The 21711-nt window shown below is 50.2% G+C and overlaps 3 protein-coding genes across 3 annotated transcripts; 1 reads left to right on the top strand and 2 right to left on the bottom strand.

Annotated features, from left to right (window-relative positions):
* Positions 1–1442: 1442 nt before the first annotated feature.
* Positions 1443–7944, bottom strand: ETH_00001385 (uncharacterized protein; the record flags this gene model as incomplete). The annotated part of the gene is made up of 5 exons (XM_013377211.1): positions 1443–4610; positions 4752–5207; positions 5385–5642; positions 5905–6102; positions 6337–7944. The coding sequence occupies 5 exons, from the start codon at positions 7942–7944 to the stop codon at positions 1443–1445; spliced, it is 5688 nt and encodes a 1895-aa protein (XP_013232665.1).
* Positions 7945–8695: 751 nt separating this feature from the next.
* ETH_00001380 (tRNA pseudouridine synthase) lies at positions 8696–11899 on the top strand (the record flags this gene model as incomplete). Its single annotated transcript, XM_013377210.1, has 10 exons — positions 8696–8842; positions 9138–9238; positions 9749–9826; positions 9921–9946; positions 10099–10195; positions 10360–10447; positions 10696–10757; positions 10927–11014; positions 11171–11683; positions 11825–11899. The coding sequence occupies 10 exons, from the start codon at positions 8696–8698 to the stop codon at positions 11897–11899; spliced, it is 1275 nt and encodes a 424-aa protein (XP_013232664.1).
* A 1046-nt stretch (positions 11900–12945) lies between these two features.
* ETH_00001375 (uncharacterized protein) lies at positions 12946–21711 on the bottom strand (the record flags this gene model as incomplete). The annotated part of the gene is made up of 17 exons (XM_013377209.1): positions 12946–13301; positions 13486–13812; positions 13944–14435; positions 14529–15054; positions 15170–15315; positions 15546–15827; positions 15951–16192; positions 16317–16738; positions 16842–17381; positions 17495–17787; positions 18060–18083; positions 18214–18270; positions 18547–19014; positions 19132–19980; positions 20072–20479; positions 20633–20815; positions 21528–21711. The coding sequence occupies 17 exons, from the start codon at positions 21709–21711 to the stop codon at positions 12946–12948; spliced, it is 5799 nt and encodes a 1932-aa protein (XP_013232663.1).

The raw sequence follows: 21711 nt of genomic DNA, 5'->3' as shown, positions 1-21711 counted from the left end.
CTGTACCATCGCCAAAACGGGACTACGTACAAACTAAACTGTAGATGGGAACGCAGAGCGGTCATGGCAACTCCCTGAGGGACCCCGCAGATAACTGCCAGGAAGAGAGTTGTTAACTGCAATTCTATACAACAAATAATTTCTTTTCAATATTCCAGACCTTGCCACTAACAGCGCCGGCAAGAATATCGAGATGGTGGGCAGCCGATGGCCTATCCTGTGAGCAACTGACCAGAAAGGCGTTACAGGAAATGTTGGTCGCCCAAACAAAGTAGCGTGAAACAGCGTAAACAAGGGGATTTGGATAGCCCGTTGAGCGCTCAGCCATCGACTTTAGCCAAGCACTCACAAAAGGAATAGTCCCAAAGGCACTTTTCATCCAGTCTTTGGGCAGCGAGACATGCAAGTATTGCAGTTGCAGTTTTAGCCCTCACCACGCGAAAAATATCCGAAGTGTTTTGCAGTGGCTGTCTCTTCGACCCAGTGAAAGCGTAGGTGGGAGGTCAATGGCACATGGAAAACCAAGATATCCCAGGCAGAGAGCCAGCAACTGAACTTTGGGATACCAAAACACTTTCTAGACTATTGAATGTTTTTGTGCACGCAGAACAGAGACTCTTCTGATGTTAGCTTCGAGGAAAGGTTCCTTTCCTTGCGGTAACAGAGCATGGGCGGCGGGACTGCCATCGTCAACAACAGCCGGTGTGCTGTCGCCGAATTCAAACCACTAAGGGTAGGCCTTCTGTGATGTATTTGGATTTCAATCCTCGTATATTAGGAAGGTTGACTTGAGGCTTAATTTTGGTCCACGATTTAGCGGCACCCCCTAAAGGCAATGTTGCCAGCCCTACACTTCCACGAGATCAACCACCGCAAATTCACGCACATGTATGCACTATGCTAAATCAGTCTTAGGGCTTAGTGTCCCAAGCTTTTCTCTACCCGCCGCCAGCCTCTAAAAGGCCTGTGCATGATAGTACTTGCCAGCATGACTCGGCCGAGACATCACGTACGAAGAACTCGAATTTATATTGAGCGCCGTAGGGCAGCACAGTGACAACCATGTCGTTGACTGCACGTACTAAAAATCCACCGTTTCGGAGGGTCGAATCACCTAGGCACAGCGTCATGACAACCACTACTATCTTTGATATCGTGCCGTACGGACAGTGTCCCTGCAACTTTGCATTCATTACACGCATGCACTTCAGTGCAAGTAAACACACGGAAGCGCATACGGCAGGAGCGCAGTGGCAGTAGTAGTAAAATGTGGCTACCCTACTTAGGTGGGCACAAAACGGCAAATTGACAACTACGGAAAATAAGTCTATGCTGGTCGCCCTTCCTCGTTACACGACGCCGCAGAGGTCGGCTTCCTTGGCTGTTCCAGCCTTCCATGCTGCATTTCATTTTAAAAACTGTGACAGACGTTCCATGCCCGCTTACGCTCGTCGGCGCATCGCCTGAGCAATGCTTTCGAGCAGCTGTTGCCGCTCTGCCTGGACGCGGCGCTGCTCCTGCTGCCGCTCCTGCACGCTAACGAACAAGGAATACTGCAAAGGCGTTTGTGGTAGCAACCCCAGTAGCCTGCAGAGCTCATCAGACACTCTGCCTGCCGGGTCTCTCGGCAAGTCATCCACAGCCGTTAGTGCACCTTTTCGGCGGCTAGGTCTGCCATCCTCACGATCTAGCTCAGTGCGCCTTTCTACCTGGCGCTGCGTTTCTGCGGTCCCGCGCATCCTCTGAACTGCAGAGACATCCCAATGCGAGAGAATGTCCGCTATTAGTACGTCATTAACAGCGATGCCACAGAGCAGTCGTCCCCATTTGCTGTGGGCCAGGCCCTGAAGAACATGGTCAGGGAGGCGGCATCTCATGGACTGCGGCAGGCGTAGGGTTGGGCTGCTCGGGTACCGCGAAAAGTGCTGCTCGGCGAAATCGCCAGGGCGAGCAGCATTGGCCATTTGTGTCATCTGCTGATGTTGCAGCAGATCTCGCCACGCGTACTGTTGGAGTTCCTGCTGCAAGTGGTCGTCTTCTGCAGTCAATGTATCTGTTCGCGAGAAGGTGTGCAGATGGCGCGAAATGCAATAAGAAGGGATCCAAGGGGAAGCCAAAGGGCATTTCGGTGAAGTCACATCAATTGCAGATGAGCCTCCAACTTTCTGAGTGAACAGCTGAGGAACCCCAGCATCGAAGTTCCTTTCGTTCCTCGGCAAATTTTGGTGGCCACTACAGCGACGGCTTGGATTTTCTACTGAGGCTAAATCATTTGCAGAGCTACTCGTAGGGCCTTCTGAGCCACAGCAGGACACCTTTGTGGGCTGGTGGCACGGTTCAAGTGCTTTGTAGTCCCCTACTGGTAGCAACAGCACCTCGTGCGTCAGAAACAGGGCCTCCGCCAGCTCATCCACGATGGCCTGCGGGATAAAGCAGGCATGCCTAACTGCATCGCCACATCGATTTTCTGCTCGATAATTTCTGAACTGTGACTTAAGCACCTCCAATAAGGCTTGGACACCGTCAGTATGCGGGTACAAAACCCCCCTATAGTCCCCTCCAGGCATTGGCCACGCTGGTTGATCTCCCACAGTACATGCATGCACATCACAGTGATGCTGAAGCAGGACTTTGCAACAACACAGCACAGCTGGAGCCAGTGCAGGGTTTGATACTTTCCAGAATTCATTCTTGATCTCCCCTGTCCCGCCCGTAGATAATCCGCCGGGTGACTCATTTGCTTCCAAAGAAGGACATGCATACGCTTCCTCCGGCCCTACAGTCGGCTTATTAAGAACACCGTCGTTTGCACGCCTTGTGGAGTTGAATACACTTTGTAGATGCGACCCTTGTGCCACTTCCATAGCGGTCTTTAGAGCTTCTTGAGGGGAGCGAGCCACAGGGACACTCAATGGCAAAGTGGTTCTTTGCATGTCTAAGATACCGGTTGTACAAGGCCTGCTAATTGTGAAGTGACACAATAAGCTCAGAACCTGAGCATCTGTCAGCACTCCGTCACGCCACATCTGAACCGCCATCAGTACGTCATGCAGAAGAACAGTGCCTTCGTCTCTTAACTGCAAGAGACTTCTTCCAGGCGTCACATAGCTCAAGGCTTCCACAGCCTCTACAGCGTAGCGGAAAACCGCACGGCTCCTGGATGTAGAGAAGGGTAGCGCGGAAATTTCCGTTACTGCTGTAAAGCCCGGCTCCTCAGGCTCTGTCTCCAGCAACTCTCTGGCAGCTGATGCGATGTCAAATCTTTGGGGCTCTTCGTTCTCTGGTAAGTAGCCGCCACTGGAAGGAACCTTGCCGTTAAAGTCCGAAGAAAGGAGGGACTGGGAATGCTCCGAGCCTGCTAACGACAACATATAGCTGTTTTGATCCGCTTCTCCCTCTGTACTTGCTCGTTGCTCATCATCCTGGAGGTCCTTTGCTTTCCCTGACTCTGTGGGGTGACCTTCTGCAGTTCCGTTTAGGTACGCATCAAGATTTCGGCTAGCTAGAAGCACCTGAACGACAGGCTCAGGGTCGTAGGCCTCCGTGATAAATGCAGGCCTGTGTATGCCGAAGGCTCCCGAATCACAGAAAGCAAACGAAGCAAGCCTTCGCGGCCAGAGTCCGCTGAATTTCATTGCCACCAAGCCTAGCCTCAAAGCGCCCAAGAGCGCGCCAGCTACCTCTTCGCATGGCACCAAGTGGTCCTCAAAAGAAACTCGACGCAGCAGATGCAGCTGCTGACTGCGCTGCAGCTTTACCGCAGCACGGAATAGTAGCTCCCGCTGCAAAGTCTGCTGCAGCTGCGCTTGTAGCAGCAATACCGAAATCCTTTGGGGCAAGACCCGCTTTTCGTTCAAATTAGCGTGCAGATGTTTTAGTAGAACGTGTACGGCCTGATGACCGGACGGCTTATAAGTAGCTATGCTGCCTTTACCACTTGCTATACTGCAGGGATATTCGCGGGAAAATCGACGAGTATGGAAGGACAGGAGGGCAGCCAGAGCCTCTGAGGGCTCACTAGCTTGCGGGGACTTGCCTGGCTCAACACCGAAAGCACTAAACGCTTCCTGGTCCTCCTTCCTCTTGAACCGCTGCCGCCTTGCCAATTTTGAGTACAGGCGGCAGCGATTCTGCAATTTCAGCCTTAGCACTGGGTCATTTAGTGTTAAGGGCCTGCACGTGAGACGGCCGCTGGTGGTTAGCGCAGAGAGGACAACGAGGGAGCCCGTTGATTCTTTGGACACACTTACAGCGTGGCTGATGGGGGCTAAGCAGTTCCTGCAGAATGTAGTTCTGCTACTAATGCTCCAGGCTGCTGCCAACGCCAGTGGGTTGCGGCTCCCGCATACGCTGCAGCGGACAGTTCGCGTTGGTTGTTGATGGCCTTCATGAGCGAGTGCTTGTCGTGTCTCCCCCGTTATTGGCAACTCAAAAAGACACGCCCCTGCATACCCATGGAAAGTAGCGGTGGCCGCATGTTCATCTACAGTCACCTGCAACGGCCTCTGTTGGGTCCAAGGAGAACCAATAGGAGTCTTAGATGGGATGGAGCTGCAACGCTCCCGGTTTTCAAGGCCCCAGCTGACACGGGGAAACATTGAAACTTCTGCCTGCAGTCGCATGCAGACCCATTGCACACCACGGGCTGGGTAAAGATGCACAAGTTGTGCCTGGGTTTGCCCACCTGCATTTGGATTATGTAAGACAAGTGAACTCATTACCTGCATTCACACTATTAGTGAGATACTCACTTGCCACGAAACCTCCACTGCCTCTCTGTTTATGACTGTTGGAAGACAGCTCCGCTTTACGGCCTCTAGTGGCGAGGCTTCAAAATAAGGCCGTTTGTTGTGCAGGCGCGGATGGTCCTGCCTCGTAGCTGAGACCCCCGACCCCCCGAAGTGGATGCTTTGGGGAAGTTCCTCGCGGCTTGAAGTGCCGAAAGGCTGCATCGGGTCGCGAGGGCAGAAAGCAGGGTGTACTCGAAGCGCGCTGCAGACCACGTCGTCGCTTTTCCAAGAGAACGCAGCAAGGAGGTCGTGAGTGTAGGAAGGGTCATGATGTGCAGCGCATGCTCCAAAAGTGAAGGCAGCCTTGCGGGCATTATCACTAGATAGACGAGTAGCCCTCATGGACTCCAGGTGTTCTGCTTGAGCCCACTTGTCAGTGCTGCTGTGCCACAATAAACTGCGATATCTGGAACCCATCTGCAAAGAAAATAACGCAAGCCGAATTTGCGGCTGCTCAGAGTAGCCTGCCGTGATCAGCTAGACTACTACTCGAGGAGTGCCTGATAGCTGCTGTTTATGCTCTTTCACCTGCGGAAAAAACCTTAATACCACCTTTAGGGGTCTTCACAAGATGCCGCGAAATGCGGAGCTCACCTTGCGGACTGTGGGGAGGCCAACAACTGTGAGGGGCTCATGCATCGCCCTCACATCAAAGAGATAAATGGACTCTGTAGCATCGTGGACTGCGGCAAGGAGGAAGGGATGGACTGGGTGAGGAGCCAAAGCAGTAAATGTCGTGTGGTAGGTCGAATTGGCTGTACATGGTGCGTACAGCGTCTCCGCAATGCACTGCAGAGTGCTACTGTGCGTCGGTGCATGCAACGCGGGGAAAAGCCGTGTCATCCCCTTTGCCTGAATCCAGCCAACATTTCACAAAGTCCAGCTCCAGTGAAGCCTCGACTTCCGTATGCCAGAAGATATAGATCTTAAATCTCAAAAAAATGGCAGCGGCAGTAGTATCCTTGTCTTATCTCAACAGCACGCAGCTAGCATCCGTTGCAACACTAGAGGTAAGCGCTCCGTAGCAGTATAAAGAGTTGCAACGGAGCTGCATCTGATGACTCTAAAAGTGGGAGATGCTTTTGAAATGTGTAACGACGCTTTTAAAACCAACCCTGAGGTCCAAAGCCCAGAGATTTTCGCTCCCCAAAAGAAGAGTTTGGCGTTGGTGGGGTAAATAGCAAAGGGTTTGGAAGGCCTCCGCAGCTGGGTCAGCAAGAACAGCGCGGTGTCTGTATCGCATAGACGGCCGAGACGCCCGCTTGATGTTTCGAGTGACCACAGAGAGAGAAACGGGCGCGGGCACTTCCATCTACAGAATTCGAAATAGCACAGGCTCAATCAGCAAATATATTGGCGCCAAAGCAACCAACATCAAACAAATATTTGAGCTGAAACAGCAGGGGAAACTCTCAAAACACAACGGTTGCCGTTGCATCCGTATGTCGCTACGTTGCTAAGCGCCTTCATGCAATCAAGGATGAAACTCGGGTTTAGTTGGTTACATAAAGGTACTCGCCTACTTGGATAGTCAGTGCTGACGTACTCGCGCCTCCTCGGCTCTCCAGAGGCTCACGTACTGCGAGCTGTAGAGCAGTGCAGCTTCACCAACATCGGCAGGGCTCACGGCGATGTTGATTACTGTTGGATGGGCTGGAATTTGCTTGGGGACCCCAAAACGTAGGACGCCAGCTTCCCTGTCTTTGTGTCGAGCCCGACCTCCCTCCTGGCGTGGCACCCGGTAGCCATAAGGCGCGTCATGCAACACTTCCACTTTCAGCTGCCGCCTTAAGCCTCCATCCTGAAGCCAACCACGTATATCCGTCTCAGATTGGGACCCCTGTATCCCTTGCTGCCTGCGCGTTGCTGCTTTGAGCGCTTCCGTAGCTTCTGCAGGATCGAAGTCGTCCTCGTCGTACCTTAGCCTCGCTACGTACAAACCCCTAGAATTCCTGGCATAGACAAGCTTAATAAAAGGGTGCTTGTCGTCTGTGCGCACCTCCAATACCCTCTCAGATACAACGGATTCTTTGGGCTTGATGGTGTCGACGAGGTCGGGGGCGTGACGGGCATCTCCGCGTGCGTATATGTTTCTTGCTGATCCTATTTTATCCGCTTCGTCCCCCATGGGACACCAGCAACAAAAGCAACAGCAACAGCTGCTGCTGCTGTTTTGCTTCTCGCAGCTAGCAGTGCCGTCACGACGCAGACGCTGGCCTTCCCCACGAGTCCACTGAAATACGTTGGGATGCAACTCCGCAAGCCGACGCCCTTCAAGACCCAGCGAGCATCCAGCTGCTTGCATAGACGTCTCCCATTCAGAAAGGCCAAAGCTGTCACTACCAGACTCCCCTTCCAAGGACTGATCGCTGCCGGTGCTGCTGCTTCGGCTGTTGCTGCTACTGCTGCTAATGCCGTGCCTCACTCTTCTTATCCTTCTTTCGCGGCTCTCATTGTCCGATCCGCGTTCCCCTCTGTACTGTTGGCTCCTGATATTGCGGGGGAGCCCTCGCGTATAAACAACGTCGCCGACTTTATGGGATATTGCTACCAACTCGAGGGCGCTGTGTGCTGCACCACACGGCAGCACAAGGACCGGGGTACGCCTTCCATGCTTAGCTACCTCTTGTAATGCGCCGTACGGAACATATTCTTCAAGCACTGTAACACGCCTGCTTCTTGCTGCTGCTGCTGCAGCTGCTGCTTTTTTGCCATCGCCGCGCAGGCTGTAGGGGTCGGGGTCTGTGGGAAGCTTTCCACTGCAGCAGCAGCAACTTGGCTGCAGGCAAAGACAAAGAGGGTGATCCGACAGCAGCTGGTCAAAATAGCAAACTCCGACCGCGTTCACCACCTCCACCTCGAGCAGGGGATTGAATGTTTTCTTAGAAATGCGGCCAAGTGGGAGAGACCTATCGTGCAGCTTGAAGCCCCCCAAGTAACAAGTCAACAGAGAACTAGGCTCAGGGCTTCTGCCTCGATACACTATACTGCACCCGCTGGTGCTGCCGCAACCCAACAAGGAACCCGAACGAAATGAACGGTCCCAAAATGGGGTGTACGTACACTCCGACGGGAGGCCGTTGGGGCAGAGGTGAGACTCGTGTGGCAGCAACCTGACTGTTTCACTGTTCCACACCTCCGTAACATTCGACATTAGATCTCATAGGGTATTTAGATGGTATGCAAGTTCATGGGGACGGAGATCCACGAAGAAACACTGCAGGTGGCAACTGTCGAGCTTAAAAATGACAGTTCATGGATCCAAATATGGACAAGCCAAAACTCAAAAATACGGGGGAAAGTAGTGGTTTTCCGCAACTACTATTTTGTTGGCGCGCAGGAGAGACCCCTGGACCTTACGTCGCCACGTGCTGAGTTTTCCTGGACTCCATATAATAGATCATGCACTGTAATGCTTTATGTAGACTAAATTTATGTAGTTCCCCATAAAGCAAGACCAGAGTGCATTTAAGCACAACCTGCATTAACGGGAGGCCTTGGCTGTTGGGGGGCCCTGAGAAGCCCCAAACTCCGCCTCTCGCATATCTGTGCCAGCGTTGTTGCTCGGGTTTGTTGGGACTAAAGACTGTTGTCAATGCATGAAATCATTCGGATGCAAGCAAGCTGAAGGGCTATGATGTTTCCCCCCGTAGTGCTAACGGCGCCTCAGTATGAGTGGTCCGTGAAGCCCCTTAACGCAGCGATGTCTCTCCATCTGCATTACGTGCGCCATATGTATACCTTCCTCTTCAGCACTAGAGATCCATAAGCTCCCCACGCGTCCCGTTGTTTGGTATCCCTTGCAAATTCACCTGTGTGGAGAGAAAGGATCATGACACACACTGAAAAGTGTGCAGGCAGCATCACGTGCATCCGTGGGAGGAAGATATGCTGCGTCCAACAGAATGACAATGGGAAGCACAGCAGTGGGGACAGAAGCAGCAACGGCAAGCGAAACCTTCTTAACAGCAACAACTGTAACCAAGGTTTCACAGAAAACACTGCCAGCTGTGCTTGTGAGGCCAACCGTCATGCCGGGTCCCCACTTGAACGTCAATACAAGCCAAAGAAAAAGCAGCGTGCCTTTGACTGGAGCAAGGTGCAGCTGCAGAGGGTGTTACTTAAAATTGCGTACAATGGAGAAGCATATGCTGTGAGCGGGCGGTAGCGAGTGCCGGCGTGACGCCAGTAGCAGCTGTTGGAGGTACTCAAAGATAAGCAGGTTGGAAAGGGACAGAAGTGGTACCACATATTTCACTCCAGATTTCTATGCGCGACTTTGGCGTTACTGACTCTTTCTGTCTGTTCATTTCGGATCTTTTGCTCTGTTCATTTCCTTTGCTGCAGGGCTTGGCAGCGCAGGCCGAGGATTCAGGCATTCCCACAGTCGAAGACACCCTGTTTAGGTGTATGGAGAGGGCGTGTCTCATCCCCAACAGACACGCTTGGTGAGGTTCGTGCTGTGGTGACACCGGGCGGTCTTGGCGCTGGTCAGCGTGTTGCCGCCTCTGTGCGCACTTGTGCGTTCCTTTTTACTGGTTACATTTCTAGTACTCGCATGTGGTTGTATTTAAGAATCCTCACTAGGCGGAGGCAGTTAAAACCACGGTGTTAATTTTGCGAGAATGATAGCTCAAAACCACAGTTCGCTTGTTACTTAAGGAGTGAAGCACGGCGGTGTTTGCTTCCACAGATGCGCACGAAGCTATTTAGGAAATCATTTTTCGCTGCATTCATCCCTGTCCTGACTCTTATTCTTCCGGTGAATGATTTTTGGCCGTGTGCACTGTTTGCTGTCGACATTCAAGCCTGCATGAGCAGAAGCACCTGAACGGGAGGAGCTAAAAAATCATTTCAGCATTTCCTGAGTCTCAGTACACTAAAGGGACGCCGGGAAAACTGTGTATGTACTTCCGTTACTGAGAGGCAGCTATCTTGAATCGTCACCTTTGCTGCAGCAACTTCTCGCGGTGCGGACGAACAGACAAGGGCGTGCATGCAGCGGGCAACTACGTTTCCCTTGACATGCGCGTTATGTGAGTGACCCTATCTCAAGCTTACATCATTACTCTAGATGGGAAGCATACATACGAGGGATGCTTGCCGGGTGTTTGTGTGCTGCGGGTGCAGACAAGGGGCAGCTCAGCAAGACAGTGGTGGGCCGTAGACAGCAAATGTGTGCAACTACGCAGGGCACGTAGGCTTGGCTGTGGCTTTATGTGGATTTGCACGTGAGCAAAACAGCAAGTTGTGTTGACTGGAGCTGTGGAAAAACGTCAGTGACGGTTCTGGCTGGTTCGAGCCGCAGGTGGATGTACGGTATATGTGCCTTTACTGAATCGACTTCTACCTCCAGATATCCGTGTCCTTGCTGCCACCCAGGTCCCTCCTACGTTCGATGCCAGGTAGGCTTCTGCTTACTTTCCCGGAGTCAGGGCCTCGCAGCAGAAATTGCTGGATTTGTTGTTTGCCAACCTTTTGAATTGAAGCTGGTTAAACCTTGTTCTCACCGTACAAGTCAGCTGCTCCTCTAAGGTAAAAATAGCGGCCTTTGTTGTTGATTTCGCAGGTTTGACTGTTTATTTAGAGTGTATAAGTACTTCTTTGGCACCGCTGGATTGGATATTTCTAGGATGCGAGCCGCTGCCAAACAATTTGTAAGCGAGGATCAAGCGTCGTTGCACCGTCGCTGTGTCTTGACTGCAGTGTAGTGCCACTGCAACACTGCATAATAGCTGTGGCGGACACTTATTTTTTCTGAAAGTTGCGTCTTTGTGGTTTCGCATGTATCCTAACAGCACCGTCATGAGTTTTATAGCTAGCTGGTAAAAGTGGCGCAGCCAGAATTGAGTGCGTTCATGGCAGCATTGAGATGCACGCGCGTATGTTTGACACTTTGCTACAGCTAGGGATGCACAACTTTCTTCGTTTTTGCAAAGTTGACAGGAAGCAGGAGCGGAGCCTCTGGTCAGTCACTTTTGCGTCAGCTCACTGCATTTTATGGGTCTCTCGGAATGTATCAGTCTCCTGTCCACAAAAGTGCTTCGTGAAATGAACGGGCAACGTTCTTATGACTCGCGTGTTCAATTCTCTTTGAAACAGTCCTTGAGGATGCTTTTTGTACATTCTTCATCAGGCGTCGCATTATTCGCTTCGATTTGGAGTTACAGGAAGATGGGTTCGGTGTAGCGACCATTGTAGGCGTGTCGTTTCTGTGGCACCAAGTATGACTCTCCTATTTATGGGCTTACAGAATTGGCGCATAGCTGCCGTTCTGTCGCAGATCCGTAGGGCAGCATAAAAGTTCTCAGCCATACCCACACTGCTGCTTACCCGAGATGAGACATTGCCACACTGATCCTGGGCCTGTTGCGCTTTAGGTCCGGTATATGATGGCAGCTTTGATGGAAGTGGGGCGTGGAGCGTGGCCTGCAGCATGTATCTCAACTCTGTTGAGGGAAGGCTTGGAGGTCGAAGCAGCAGTCGAAGCAGCAAAGCTGGATGCTGCCGAGGAATCTGCATCCATGACTAGGGCAGGAAGCACGGAAGTGGAAGAATTGAGACTAGCTACGGAAAGTTGCTGCACGGCGCTTCACCCGGCGCCAGCAAGCAATCTCGTTCTCTACGATTGTTGTTTCGAAGGCCTTTACTTTTCTCGCACTGGTGCAGTAAACCGCTTAATGCTAAAACCGGGTGACACGGAAGCGTTGCACAGCCCAGCAAAGAAGTTGCGGGAGGCTGAAGCGGACCCACAAAATTCCATCGCTCATCCAGAGTCTGCTGGGAAACAGAACAGTGCTTTCGAAGATGAGGGCATATGTAACACGCAAACAGCCTGCAACACCAATTTCGGATTTGGCCCTCGCAGCACTGAAGAATCACGGACATTCCAGGTACTGTGCGTGGGCGTTGAACTCTAACCTGCGGCAGAACGGGGGATTGCGCATTGGGGATCAGCGATGAGTTCGCGGTTCAGGCCTTACACTTGAAGAAATAGGGTGGTGCTTACTCTGCGACGTTGTTGTATTACTTAGGACGAATATATGCGTTCCGCGCACCGCATGATGGTCCTTCGGTGTCTCTGTGAACACTCGTTCCCTCCATGGTGACAAGGTGAAGCGCGTTCTAGGAGTAGGGCATCGAGGGCAGCGTTCCCACCACGTTCTACCACGAGTGGGCCTTCTTGTTTGCTTTGTGCGGCTGTCGCACCACGGGTAGAAGACGATTAGGAGAGCACGCTGACGCAGCCCATATGGATGGACAATTGAATTCAAGTGAATTGCCATCTTTAGATGAAGTACTGCAAGTGGTCAGCGCACACTATCTAGCGTAGGGTATATGACTCAGATTATTGCTTTCCTTGATAGATCTTGCTATGCTTCTTTCCACTGTTTCGAAAGTCCTATGATTTTGCACTAAAGGGTCGCGGCTTTGTAGTGTTATTTTATGGCGGTGACATATATCTGCCGGCAGACTACACTGAAAAACATCAAACTGGAATACAAATTTGCACACTATCGGTTTTGAAAGGGAAGGCACCTTTGCAAAACAAAAGTTCGTCAGACGTAGACATGACCCTCAGCAAGTGGAGGGGGTGCAGTTGCAGCAGCTTTCCTCAACCGACATCTTTGCAGTACTCGGTTACAGTAGCACTGGGCACGTAGAAGACCTTTGTGTCCGTGGTTTGTCAATCAAAATCATGGAGGGGCGCCGCTGAACTACACGAGTCTCGCTTGGTGCACATTCTCGTTTCCGAGTAGCGTGGCTGCTTTTCCTAGGGAGCAGAGCAAATATCTGCACTTAACAAAGCTCCTATTTAGCTTTTAATCCCTTGTTCGAGCTTTGGCGTAGACAGCCTCAGCCAAAGCACAGAACGTGCTGACTTTACGAGGGCTGCCACAAAGTCCCACAGCTCTATTCGTGTCAGCACTGCGGAGAGGGTGGAAATGCTTGAAAAGGAACAAATACGGGTGACCTCTCTTCCTGGCGATTTTCCAAACGATGGAGCTGTTCTCGCCATTTGCCTCCCTTAGTACTATAAACAATTCTCAAGCTCCCCCAGCCTTGAAATGCCACAGTCCGTTGGAACCGTGGATTTATCATGCAGAGGCAAGCATGGACAAAATTCATCTGGCCATCGTCGGCTTTCGACAACCTATTGAGTTACTTGTGTATCTTCAGGCAACGTAGCCTGAGGTGGTTCTAGAGACGGTTGTTCTTGCGGCGCCTCTGCGGGTGGGTTCGTGCCTTGAGGTTGTAGTGGCTCCAGAGACTCCTGGAAGTCCTCCGTCCCTTGAGTGCTTTCAGGGTTTTCAAGCACTTGAGGTTCTTGATTCCCCTCGCTAAGGTCCTTAGTGTACTCCTCGAATTGATTTTCGGCAGTACGCTGGCGCCTTTTCACGTCTGCTTTATATTCTGCTCTGCTCTTCTTTCCGGGCTTTATGCTGGCGAATATTGCTTTCAGACGCTGGAGTGGAGCTAGTACTGGTAGCTGTCTCCGCTTGGCAGAACCTGGAAGCCAACAGCAAGAATATAGCATATATATATATATATATATATATATATATATATATATATATATATATTAGCCAGGAGGAAAAGTGATCTGCACTGGCCAACTTCGGCAGTCAACCATATTTTTTCGTTTCACCGGCAACCTTACATGCGGCTGCTGACTACTAAAGGTTTTGCTTACCGGCAATGCTTGCGAGCATGATGTCTATCAGTATCTGGAAGGGATTCATGAGTAGTGGGTGCTCTCTGTTGGTGACGGGCCGATTTAGAGTAGTTGTTCTGTAACTGGCGACCCATTTGGCACTTCTCTGTGCTTTTACATTAGGAAGGATTTCTTGCCAACTTCGTTTCTCCCGCACCCATTTAAGAAAGTCTGAGGTAAGGGTATCGACCATGCCGATTATTGGGAATTGCTGGGCAATTTTAAAGGCCACATTTGCCACCACTGTATGATCAATGTTGCTACTGAGTAGCTTATCGTACAGAGCCTTTGTTTCAGCTTCGTATGCTGAGTAACACCAGAGCAACAGGACAGAGAGCCGCGAAAAATTCAACAGCCAGCACGTAGTACTGCTACATGGCTGAGTCACATGTGATGAAATTCGGATTCATTCGGTTTGCTGCCCTTGCGATACGCACCTGCGTCAATTGCTCTCATTACGTCGCGAATGTCTTTCTCGGAAACACTCCTAGCAACGTCAGCAAACGAGTGAGACTCATTCATTTTGGTGTAGAAGCAATCATACCTGAAGAGCTCTTTGTCGAGCACTGTCAAGCTGCTAAATGTCTCATAATCTTCCAGTGCTTTTCCCATGCATTTTTTTTTCAAGTGCGCTGCTTGGTTGACCAGTTCCATAAGCATGTAAGCAAGACCGTAGCGCTCTAGTGGTGGCCTGTTTGCGTCGCCCATTAAATTTAAAGCTGCCTTTCTTGCGATGTTGTTCACGTTTATCTTTGAGCTTTGACGCAAGCTGTATGCTAGGTCCGCAAGGTCGGTGACTGTGTAGACGTTGCTTAGTTTCATCATATCCTGGTACGTTATGGGAATATTCTGCTCTCTAGCAGCATCCACAACGCCGCGCATTTTTTCAGGCAGCACATATCTGTACCAATCCATCAAAAACTGCGGGCCTGTAAACGCAAAAACAAAAACCCCGTAAATGAGACTGTGCAACAGAGCAACGGTAAAAGGCATGCATTGCATTCTCTGCATTGGCATCTCACCATCGAAAGCGAAGGCAACGAATCTGTGTTTTTTCTCGTTGTTTGTCCCTAAGAGTAAATCGGCTGCAAATGCCAGAGTGTCTGCAGGACTTCCTGGAGGAGAGACCTCCTCTAATGTGTACTGAAAGGAGATCATTTTTGACTCAGAATCGTAAGACCTGAAGCTGAGTCCCCCGAGGCTCTCTCCTAGTTTGTCTACAGTAGCAATAAGGAGGAAGCGCAACAGGGGGCTAATGTATTTCGCCCTTGACTTCCGTTCGTCCATGTCAGCTCGTCTTTGTTGCAGGAAGCTCAGGTGCTCTGCAAGTGGCAGCCTGTCAATGTAGATTGTTTGCAGTAATTCGTCAATAGTGACTGTCTCCGCATCTGAAGCGATATAAGCTCGAAGTCTCAACAGGAGGAAACATAGCCCAAAAGCATCAGAAGCAAGGAGTGCATCGTGAGGAAGGGATGTTGTCGATGTGAATGGACGTCTCAGAATGGAGCCAACTAAGGCTGAGCATCTTTCGAAGTCAGAAGGTCCGTCCTGCAGCGCAATAAGAGAAAGGGTTGACGGGATGCTGACACCCTCGAAGGACGTGTTTCGGTGTGCTGTTGCTCTCTGAAAGTGCGCCTGCGGCAAGCACCAGCAGCAAACTCACTGGGAGTCCATCCTGCTTTGCGAGCACGTCCTCGATACGCCTAATTGCATCCGCAACCTTGACGGACTCAGCAGTGTTCACCCCCAGGCCTTTTGGCTCACACTGTGCTTTAACGACAAAAGTATTGCGACTCCCAGAGTTCAGGTCTGAAGAATGCACAACGGAAAAAACTCGAGCAGCTTTCGTGGACACAAGTGTTAGGGATGGCACTTGTACACAGCAAATCGACACTGCAAAAGCAAGAGCTCGCTTCTTTGCTATGGGTGATAGGAATGGTATTGGTACGCAGCACATCGACGCGCCAACAGCAAGAGCTCGAATCAATGCTACCGTGGATTGGCGACTATCAGTCAGGACGGGTGCCTTAAACACTTACTGAAACGCAGCATTTCGGCATCCCTGGGAGTCTGTGGTGGAAGGTGTTTAATAATGTATGCCAAATCAAGACTCGAGTTGAGGAATGTGAGGGCCTCGGAAGTCAAGTAGCGTAGTTGGAGAGCTTTGTCCACAAATCTACCCGAAACATCTTGCAGAGCCAGAAGACCCAAAGCCATGCCAATTCCAGATCCGCCAGCTGCTTTGAGGACCCATCCTGCAGCGATTTTTACTGTAGCTTGTCCTAACGCCTTCGCACGCTTCATAAGTTTTTCGTGCTCCTCTGCAGCTCACCAGGCACAGAGCTAGCCAGTTGGTTTTACAGCAAATTGAAGAAGCATTGCTCAGCACATGTCTACTAAAGTGATGCTTTTGAATGAAGATGTCTCACAACTCAGGTGCTCACCTCGTGCAGACGGGGTAAAAGAAGGTGTTGCTCGCACTTGTGTGACAGTGTTGTACATGCTCGGAGGACTATCCAATATGCCTGTGACAGTTTCCAGTGTCAGAAGCACCTTGCTAAATTCCTCCAGGTCTCCTACTTCGATGAATGTGTTTCGAGGGCTGTCAAGGTCTGGATACGTGGTCACTTCTGCAAATTTTAGTGCTCCCATGAAATGAGGACCTTGAATGACCTTAGGAGAAATCCTGTGATCCAAAAATGCGTGAACAAGCAAACATCCAAAGGTTCCTGTGCGAAGCCCACAGCTGTGTAGTATGGCAGCAGGCAAAGTGCGACCTGGATTAGGCATAAAGAGGAACGGAAATGTACCTCCAGCTTCGCAGCATTGACCTTCTGTTGCCGAAGAAGCGCCTCATGCGTGCCAAGCAGCTTCTCCACTCAAGAGCGACTCTTTCCCTTACTATTGTTGGCAGGATATTAAAGTTGTCTTTGAACCTCGTTAGCATGTTCAACAAACCCTGCTTTTTTTTGGGCCTTGGAGGTCTGTGCCCTGACACAGACGGGTGCAGCTTCTTCATTAATCTGGCTAATTCAGTTTCCTCTTCATCTGTCCCCGGAAGGTCGTTTATTTGGTTGTAAAGAACCTCGTATTTATACTTTGCCGCAGTTTTCCCATACTTTTTGGCGGACTTGAGGAAGTAATCGAGATTCAAATAGGATCTCCACGTCACCTCACCCTTAAGCTCGGCGAGCTTGGTCACAAAAGCAGTGACGTACGTGATTATTTCTTCCTGAAGAACACGCAGAAACTAAGGCTTGCCATGATTAATAGGGAAGCGTTCACGGAAGTTGAGGTGAATCGTGTAAAGCACAGGCGTCGGCGGTTAAGCTGACCTCCGAATCCCCAAGGTTCGCGAGGGAGCCAATTTTCATGAAACGGAAAACCGCACACTTGAGGACTCCTTCCTCAGTAGGTTCTCCCCACTTTGAAATGAAGCTGCATTCTGGGTAGAGGACCTTGAGCTGATCAGGGCTAGTTCTTAGTATGTTCATGATGTGGTTCACTTCTTTAAGGAAAAGGTGCATGGTTGCTGTCCTCCCAGTGCGATGTTTCTGAATCTTTTTGTAGGCAAAATGAACACTCCCCATCGTAATAAGAAGGGCAGCATCTGAAGCGTTCAAGCTGTGCATTCGAACGATTGCCCTATTCAAAGCGCTCAGCACAATATCTTTCATCGCTCCGAACGACTTGGGGAACGTGTACAACTTTCCATCAAGCATCACAGTTGCTTCGGACTGGTCGTAGGCTTGAGTTGAGAGGACATAAAGAATGTCAAAGAACATTTTTGGGGTCACGTTTTGCAAGAACTCAACTGGGCTGCTTTTCCAAAATATTGGGGCCCGTCGGTGAAGCAGCATCAATACGCCAGCGAGCTGTAAGCAAACCGAACGAAAACAGTGCTGAATGTGGCGTAAAAACAGTATTTGACTGTGCACTGCTCCTGCAGCGTGTTCCTTCTCTGCGTATGTAGGCTAATGATTCTCACTGTTTCCGCAGCGATACGGCCCCGTTTGTCTAGGAAGTGGGCTACGATCGTGTCCCTGATGGCTGATGGGTCATTTTGAATGTCTAAAAGCTCCCTTCGTTCGTCGTTGTATTCAATGGAACCCTCCAGCTGTATTGCAGGCGTGATTTGGGCTTCTGCAAAATTTTGGTGACGATGTCCTGAGGCCTCTCCACGTCGCTGGCCAGCAGCCACGAAGAATGACAGCGTCCCCTTGTTGCTTTCCTTTACAGTAAAGGAACTATTGCAATCTAGAGGATCCGGTTTGGTGATGCCTGAGAGGCAGTGTTTGCACGCATCTGGTAAACGGAGGTAGGGTGCATACAGTTTGACTGAAGGAATACACTGCAGCCGTCTTTGCCTCTTGCAAACTTTGTGAGTCATTAGGGTTCTGTTAACTTACTTCTGCCACTCTTATCGTGTGCCGCAGTAACAAGATCTGCTCAGTGGCACAGACAGTCAATGCATCTGACAGTGAAGTGTACAGTATACATGTGCCAATTCGACCTACGCTTACTTATAGCAACCAGTAGTGAAGTTAACTTACTTCTCACGCTTGATTCATCGTCACCTGCAGGCAAGGCAGAAGGGCCACAAAAATCGAAACATATCACAAAGATTCATCGTACTAAACCAAAAACTAGTCACCATGACTGGAAAGCGAAAGAGCTAAACTGAATACCTTATAGCTGTGGGCTCACCAGTGAACGTCAGCGTTCTGCCATTTTCGTCATAGAGGATGACTTTTGCGGTTCCTTCTACGTATTCAAAACGCCTAAATGTTAACTGTCACAAATCAAATGCGATACCACAAACGTTACGTGTATAACCTCGTCAAGGACAGTTCACCAGGTGAGCATGTGAATCTACATTTCTATCGTTCGGTGAAGTACCTTGTCAAGAGCAGCTCTGCGCAGGTGCGTTATGAATACAGTACTGGAACCTGAAAAATAATACGACACGCAGCTTGCATTCTAGTCTCGTCGCCACAGCCTCTGCGGGAGCACCAACGCGCCATTGGATACAGTTCCCACCTGCGTTTAAAGCAAGTTGAGCGAGTCTCGCATGATGTTTTAGCCGTTTTTCACTGGTGAACTGAGCCCAATGCTCGAATACGCGCGTGACGCCACCATGAGAATGAAATGCAATGTCGTTTTCTGGAGAGGATATCGGAAGGTTCAAAGAAACCAGCGACTTGACAATAAACTCGTCTTCGTCGATTTCGCTGGTAACCGTTGTCCCGCATAAGCGCTTCTCCTCCTCCGTTTTCTCTTCTAGAGGCGTCTGGCACTTGGCGATGAGCTCAAGTATTTTTATACGTTCTGCATGCTTCTCAACCCTGGATAACAGAAGCTGGCTATTCAGAAAGCGCTTGTATATATCACCCAGGCCTTTTCGCATGCTGTCCGTCGCCTTGGTTAGAGAATGAAGTGCTGTGGCCTGAGCAGCTGCGCCCTCCCTTGTTTCTCCGTTTGTGACCTGGAAGAGCGACAGTGCTCCGGCTGCAACAAGAAGACATTTACATAAGGATTAAGCATCATGTGGTAGGTTGCTGTCAGCTTTCGGGACCAACCCACTCACCCCGTATTCCGGACCAAGTAATTACAATTGTAGCTTACTTGCATGAAATAGGCCATATGCTAGTTTTTCAGCCTCTGACGCAAACTTTGTCGCCCGAAATAGCTTTCTCGGGAGATGAGAGTCTTCCGTCGCTGCTTGAGCAGCACTTCTTCGGGCAGCATGGCGCGCCTCAGCTGCCACCACTTCATCGGCCGGGCTGTTAGCTCCTTCCACACCGCCCAATGAGTCATTTATTTTTGTTTCCAACATCGCTACTGAGGACTCGTAGAATATCGAGAGAATGTCTGAAATGTAAGTCTTGAAGTATTTGAAGTGGTACTGGAGGAGGCGGACCATCTGAAGAACTACGCGTTGAGTATACTCGGCTTGCTTTTCTTTGAAATTCTGCACGAACCGCCGGTTATTCCTGCAACTTAGCCGCAGTAATTCCACCTTTTGCGCAGTGGTGAGCGGTTCATCACCTCCTGAGGCTTCAGGATGTGCCTCAGAGAAAAATTCGAGTGCCTCATCTACAATACTCTCCAGATCTATGTCCTCAGCAGAGAGCTGAGCTGGTGGGGATTCTTGGGACTGACTTGATTGGCCAAATGCGCCGAATCTTAGGGCTTGACAAGCCTTCACATATGCATCCGCACTGCTTATGTATTTGCGAACTAAGCGGTGAAACGAACGGCTGAATTCTGCAGCGCCAATGAACAGTCCCTCGGCAAGAGCCCACGAACCACCTCCACCTCCACCGGATAGGGCACTCTTGAACTCATCGGCCTCCTCCCACTGCTTTTCAACGTTGACAGCATGCATTTGGAATAAAATAGTCGTAAGGACGACTGCATCTCGTTTCAGAAGACGATCCATTAGTCCGCTGCCGATTGGGTCCCCCCTCATCGCTGAAAAATACGAATGGGAACACAATGCGCCCCGTAAGAAGGCAGACACATCTTTTGTGCATTTCATGAAGGCCTTTAGCGGTTTACATACCTATTGTCTTGGATTTGAATGCTTGATATGCTCTTGCTCCTCTTCTTGCCATTCGAAAAATAGGCTTGAGTGCGTTGGCAGCAGACTGAATGATTCGCGTTTTACAAATTACTCCAATAAGCAAGGCAAAAATGCCCTTAAAGTTGACCAAAGATTGTTGGAAGACCAGAAAGTATGACCGCACAAGCCCCTTCATAATGCTCCCAAGAATGCCGCCGGGATAGACTACGGTATAAGGCGCAATGGTGTTGACTCTATGAGCAAATGAAAAACAGCTACTCTTAACCTCACTGGAAAACAAACCGGTCACTCCACCAATCGTGTCCTCAAATGCCTGAACAACAGTATTCTTTAACGTGACAATTGGATGGTTCAGTAAACTTTCGGTCCAAGAGTACAGCGGGAGAGCTGCAAAACAAGACGCAATTAGACGATTTTTTACCTGTGAATAACTAATGCCGAGTTCTGCACTAGGATTCTTCTCGCTACGCTGCTGGTGAGGCCTTTTTTTCCCCTAGAATTCCAGCTTTTTGTGGTCGCTGGCTATAGTGTAGCACTCACTTTTGGATGCCATAATTAACTCTAGAGCAGATGTCCCTGCCTTTGCTTGCAGCAAAGCCTGCGTCAGTTCCTTCATGTGCTTCGCGTACTGGCGCCTCTCAGACCCTAACAGTTTTGATCGCAGCGGGAATGCGCGGTCCAGTGACAGATGCGCAAGAAGCTTTGCAGCGCTCTCTGGCTTTTCTGAATATACACACACTTCCGGCGAAGCATTGCACCCTTTAGAAAACAGATAAGGGGATTTTCGTTTCTTTCTGTGCCATGCTTTTCATTTCTGTCTCCCCTTGCCGTCACATTTTGTCTGTTCGTGTTTCTATCTTTTCTTTCCATCTTGCGAGCATGCCACAAATGACTCTATTTGAGTAATGAGCGCGTACTGCGGTAGCGTAGCCTGGAGCCATTCGCAATCTTTTCCAGCTGCTTCACCGTCTGCAGCTTCTGTTCCAAGCTTGTAATTGAGTATCGCAACCACGGATTAGTCAAGTGCAGAGTCCTGACGAAGCCTCGAGAATATATGTACTTTGATGCTATCATTACAGAGACACAAACGCCACAAAAATATGTAGGTGAACCCGCATGCCTACATGTAGTCCTTGGAGACTACGGAAGTCTAGACGTACCTCTTTTGAATGCGTGAACCAGCGCATGTGAGGACTGCATTATGAATTCTTGGTCTAATAGGCCAACCCACATGGTCTTTTCTCCCCCTTGCACAAAGCTAGTCTCATTTGCTTCAATGCCAGGTATTCTGTGTCCTGGAGCACAAATTGTAGGCCTCTCAGACAAGTAAATATACATGTACACACATGCGTGTGTACATATTGCTCCACAGGCACATCTATGCAAACAGGCATACTTAAATATTCAGTACATCTGCAGCATCACCCCGCCTCACCGTTCAAAGAAGAGCTGTTGAGCGGTGGCAAATAGTCCTGGGAGAAGTTGTGTGATGCGATGCTTTTCTCGACAGGGGTCGCCATAACATTCATTAAGAGTGCGTAAAACAACATAAAGGCGCACAGGTGTGCTGGAAGCCGCACCCGCCAGAGCGCAGGTGATACCCCGCTGCTTGAAGCCAT

The sequence above is a fragment of the Eimeria tenella genome, genomic scaffold (genome assembly GCF_000499545.2).
Source record: "Eimeria tenella Houghton genomic scaffold, Eth_scaff48, whole genome shotgun sequence".
Lineage (NCBI taxonomy): Eukaryota > Apicomplexa > Conoidasida > Eucoccidiorida > Eimeriidae > Eimeria > Eimeria tenella.
This window is presented reverse-complemented; position numbering and strand designations above follow the sequence as displayed.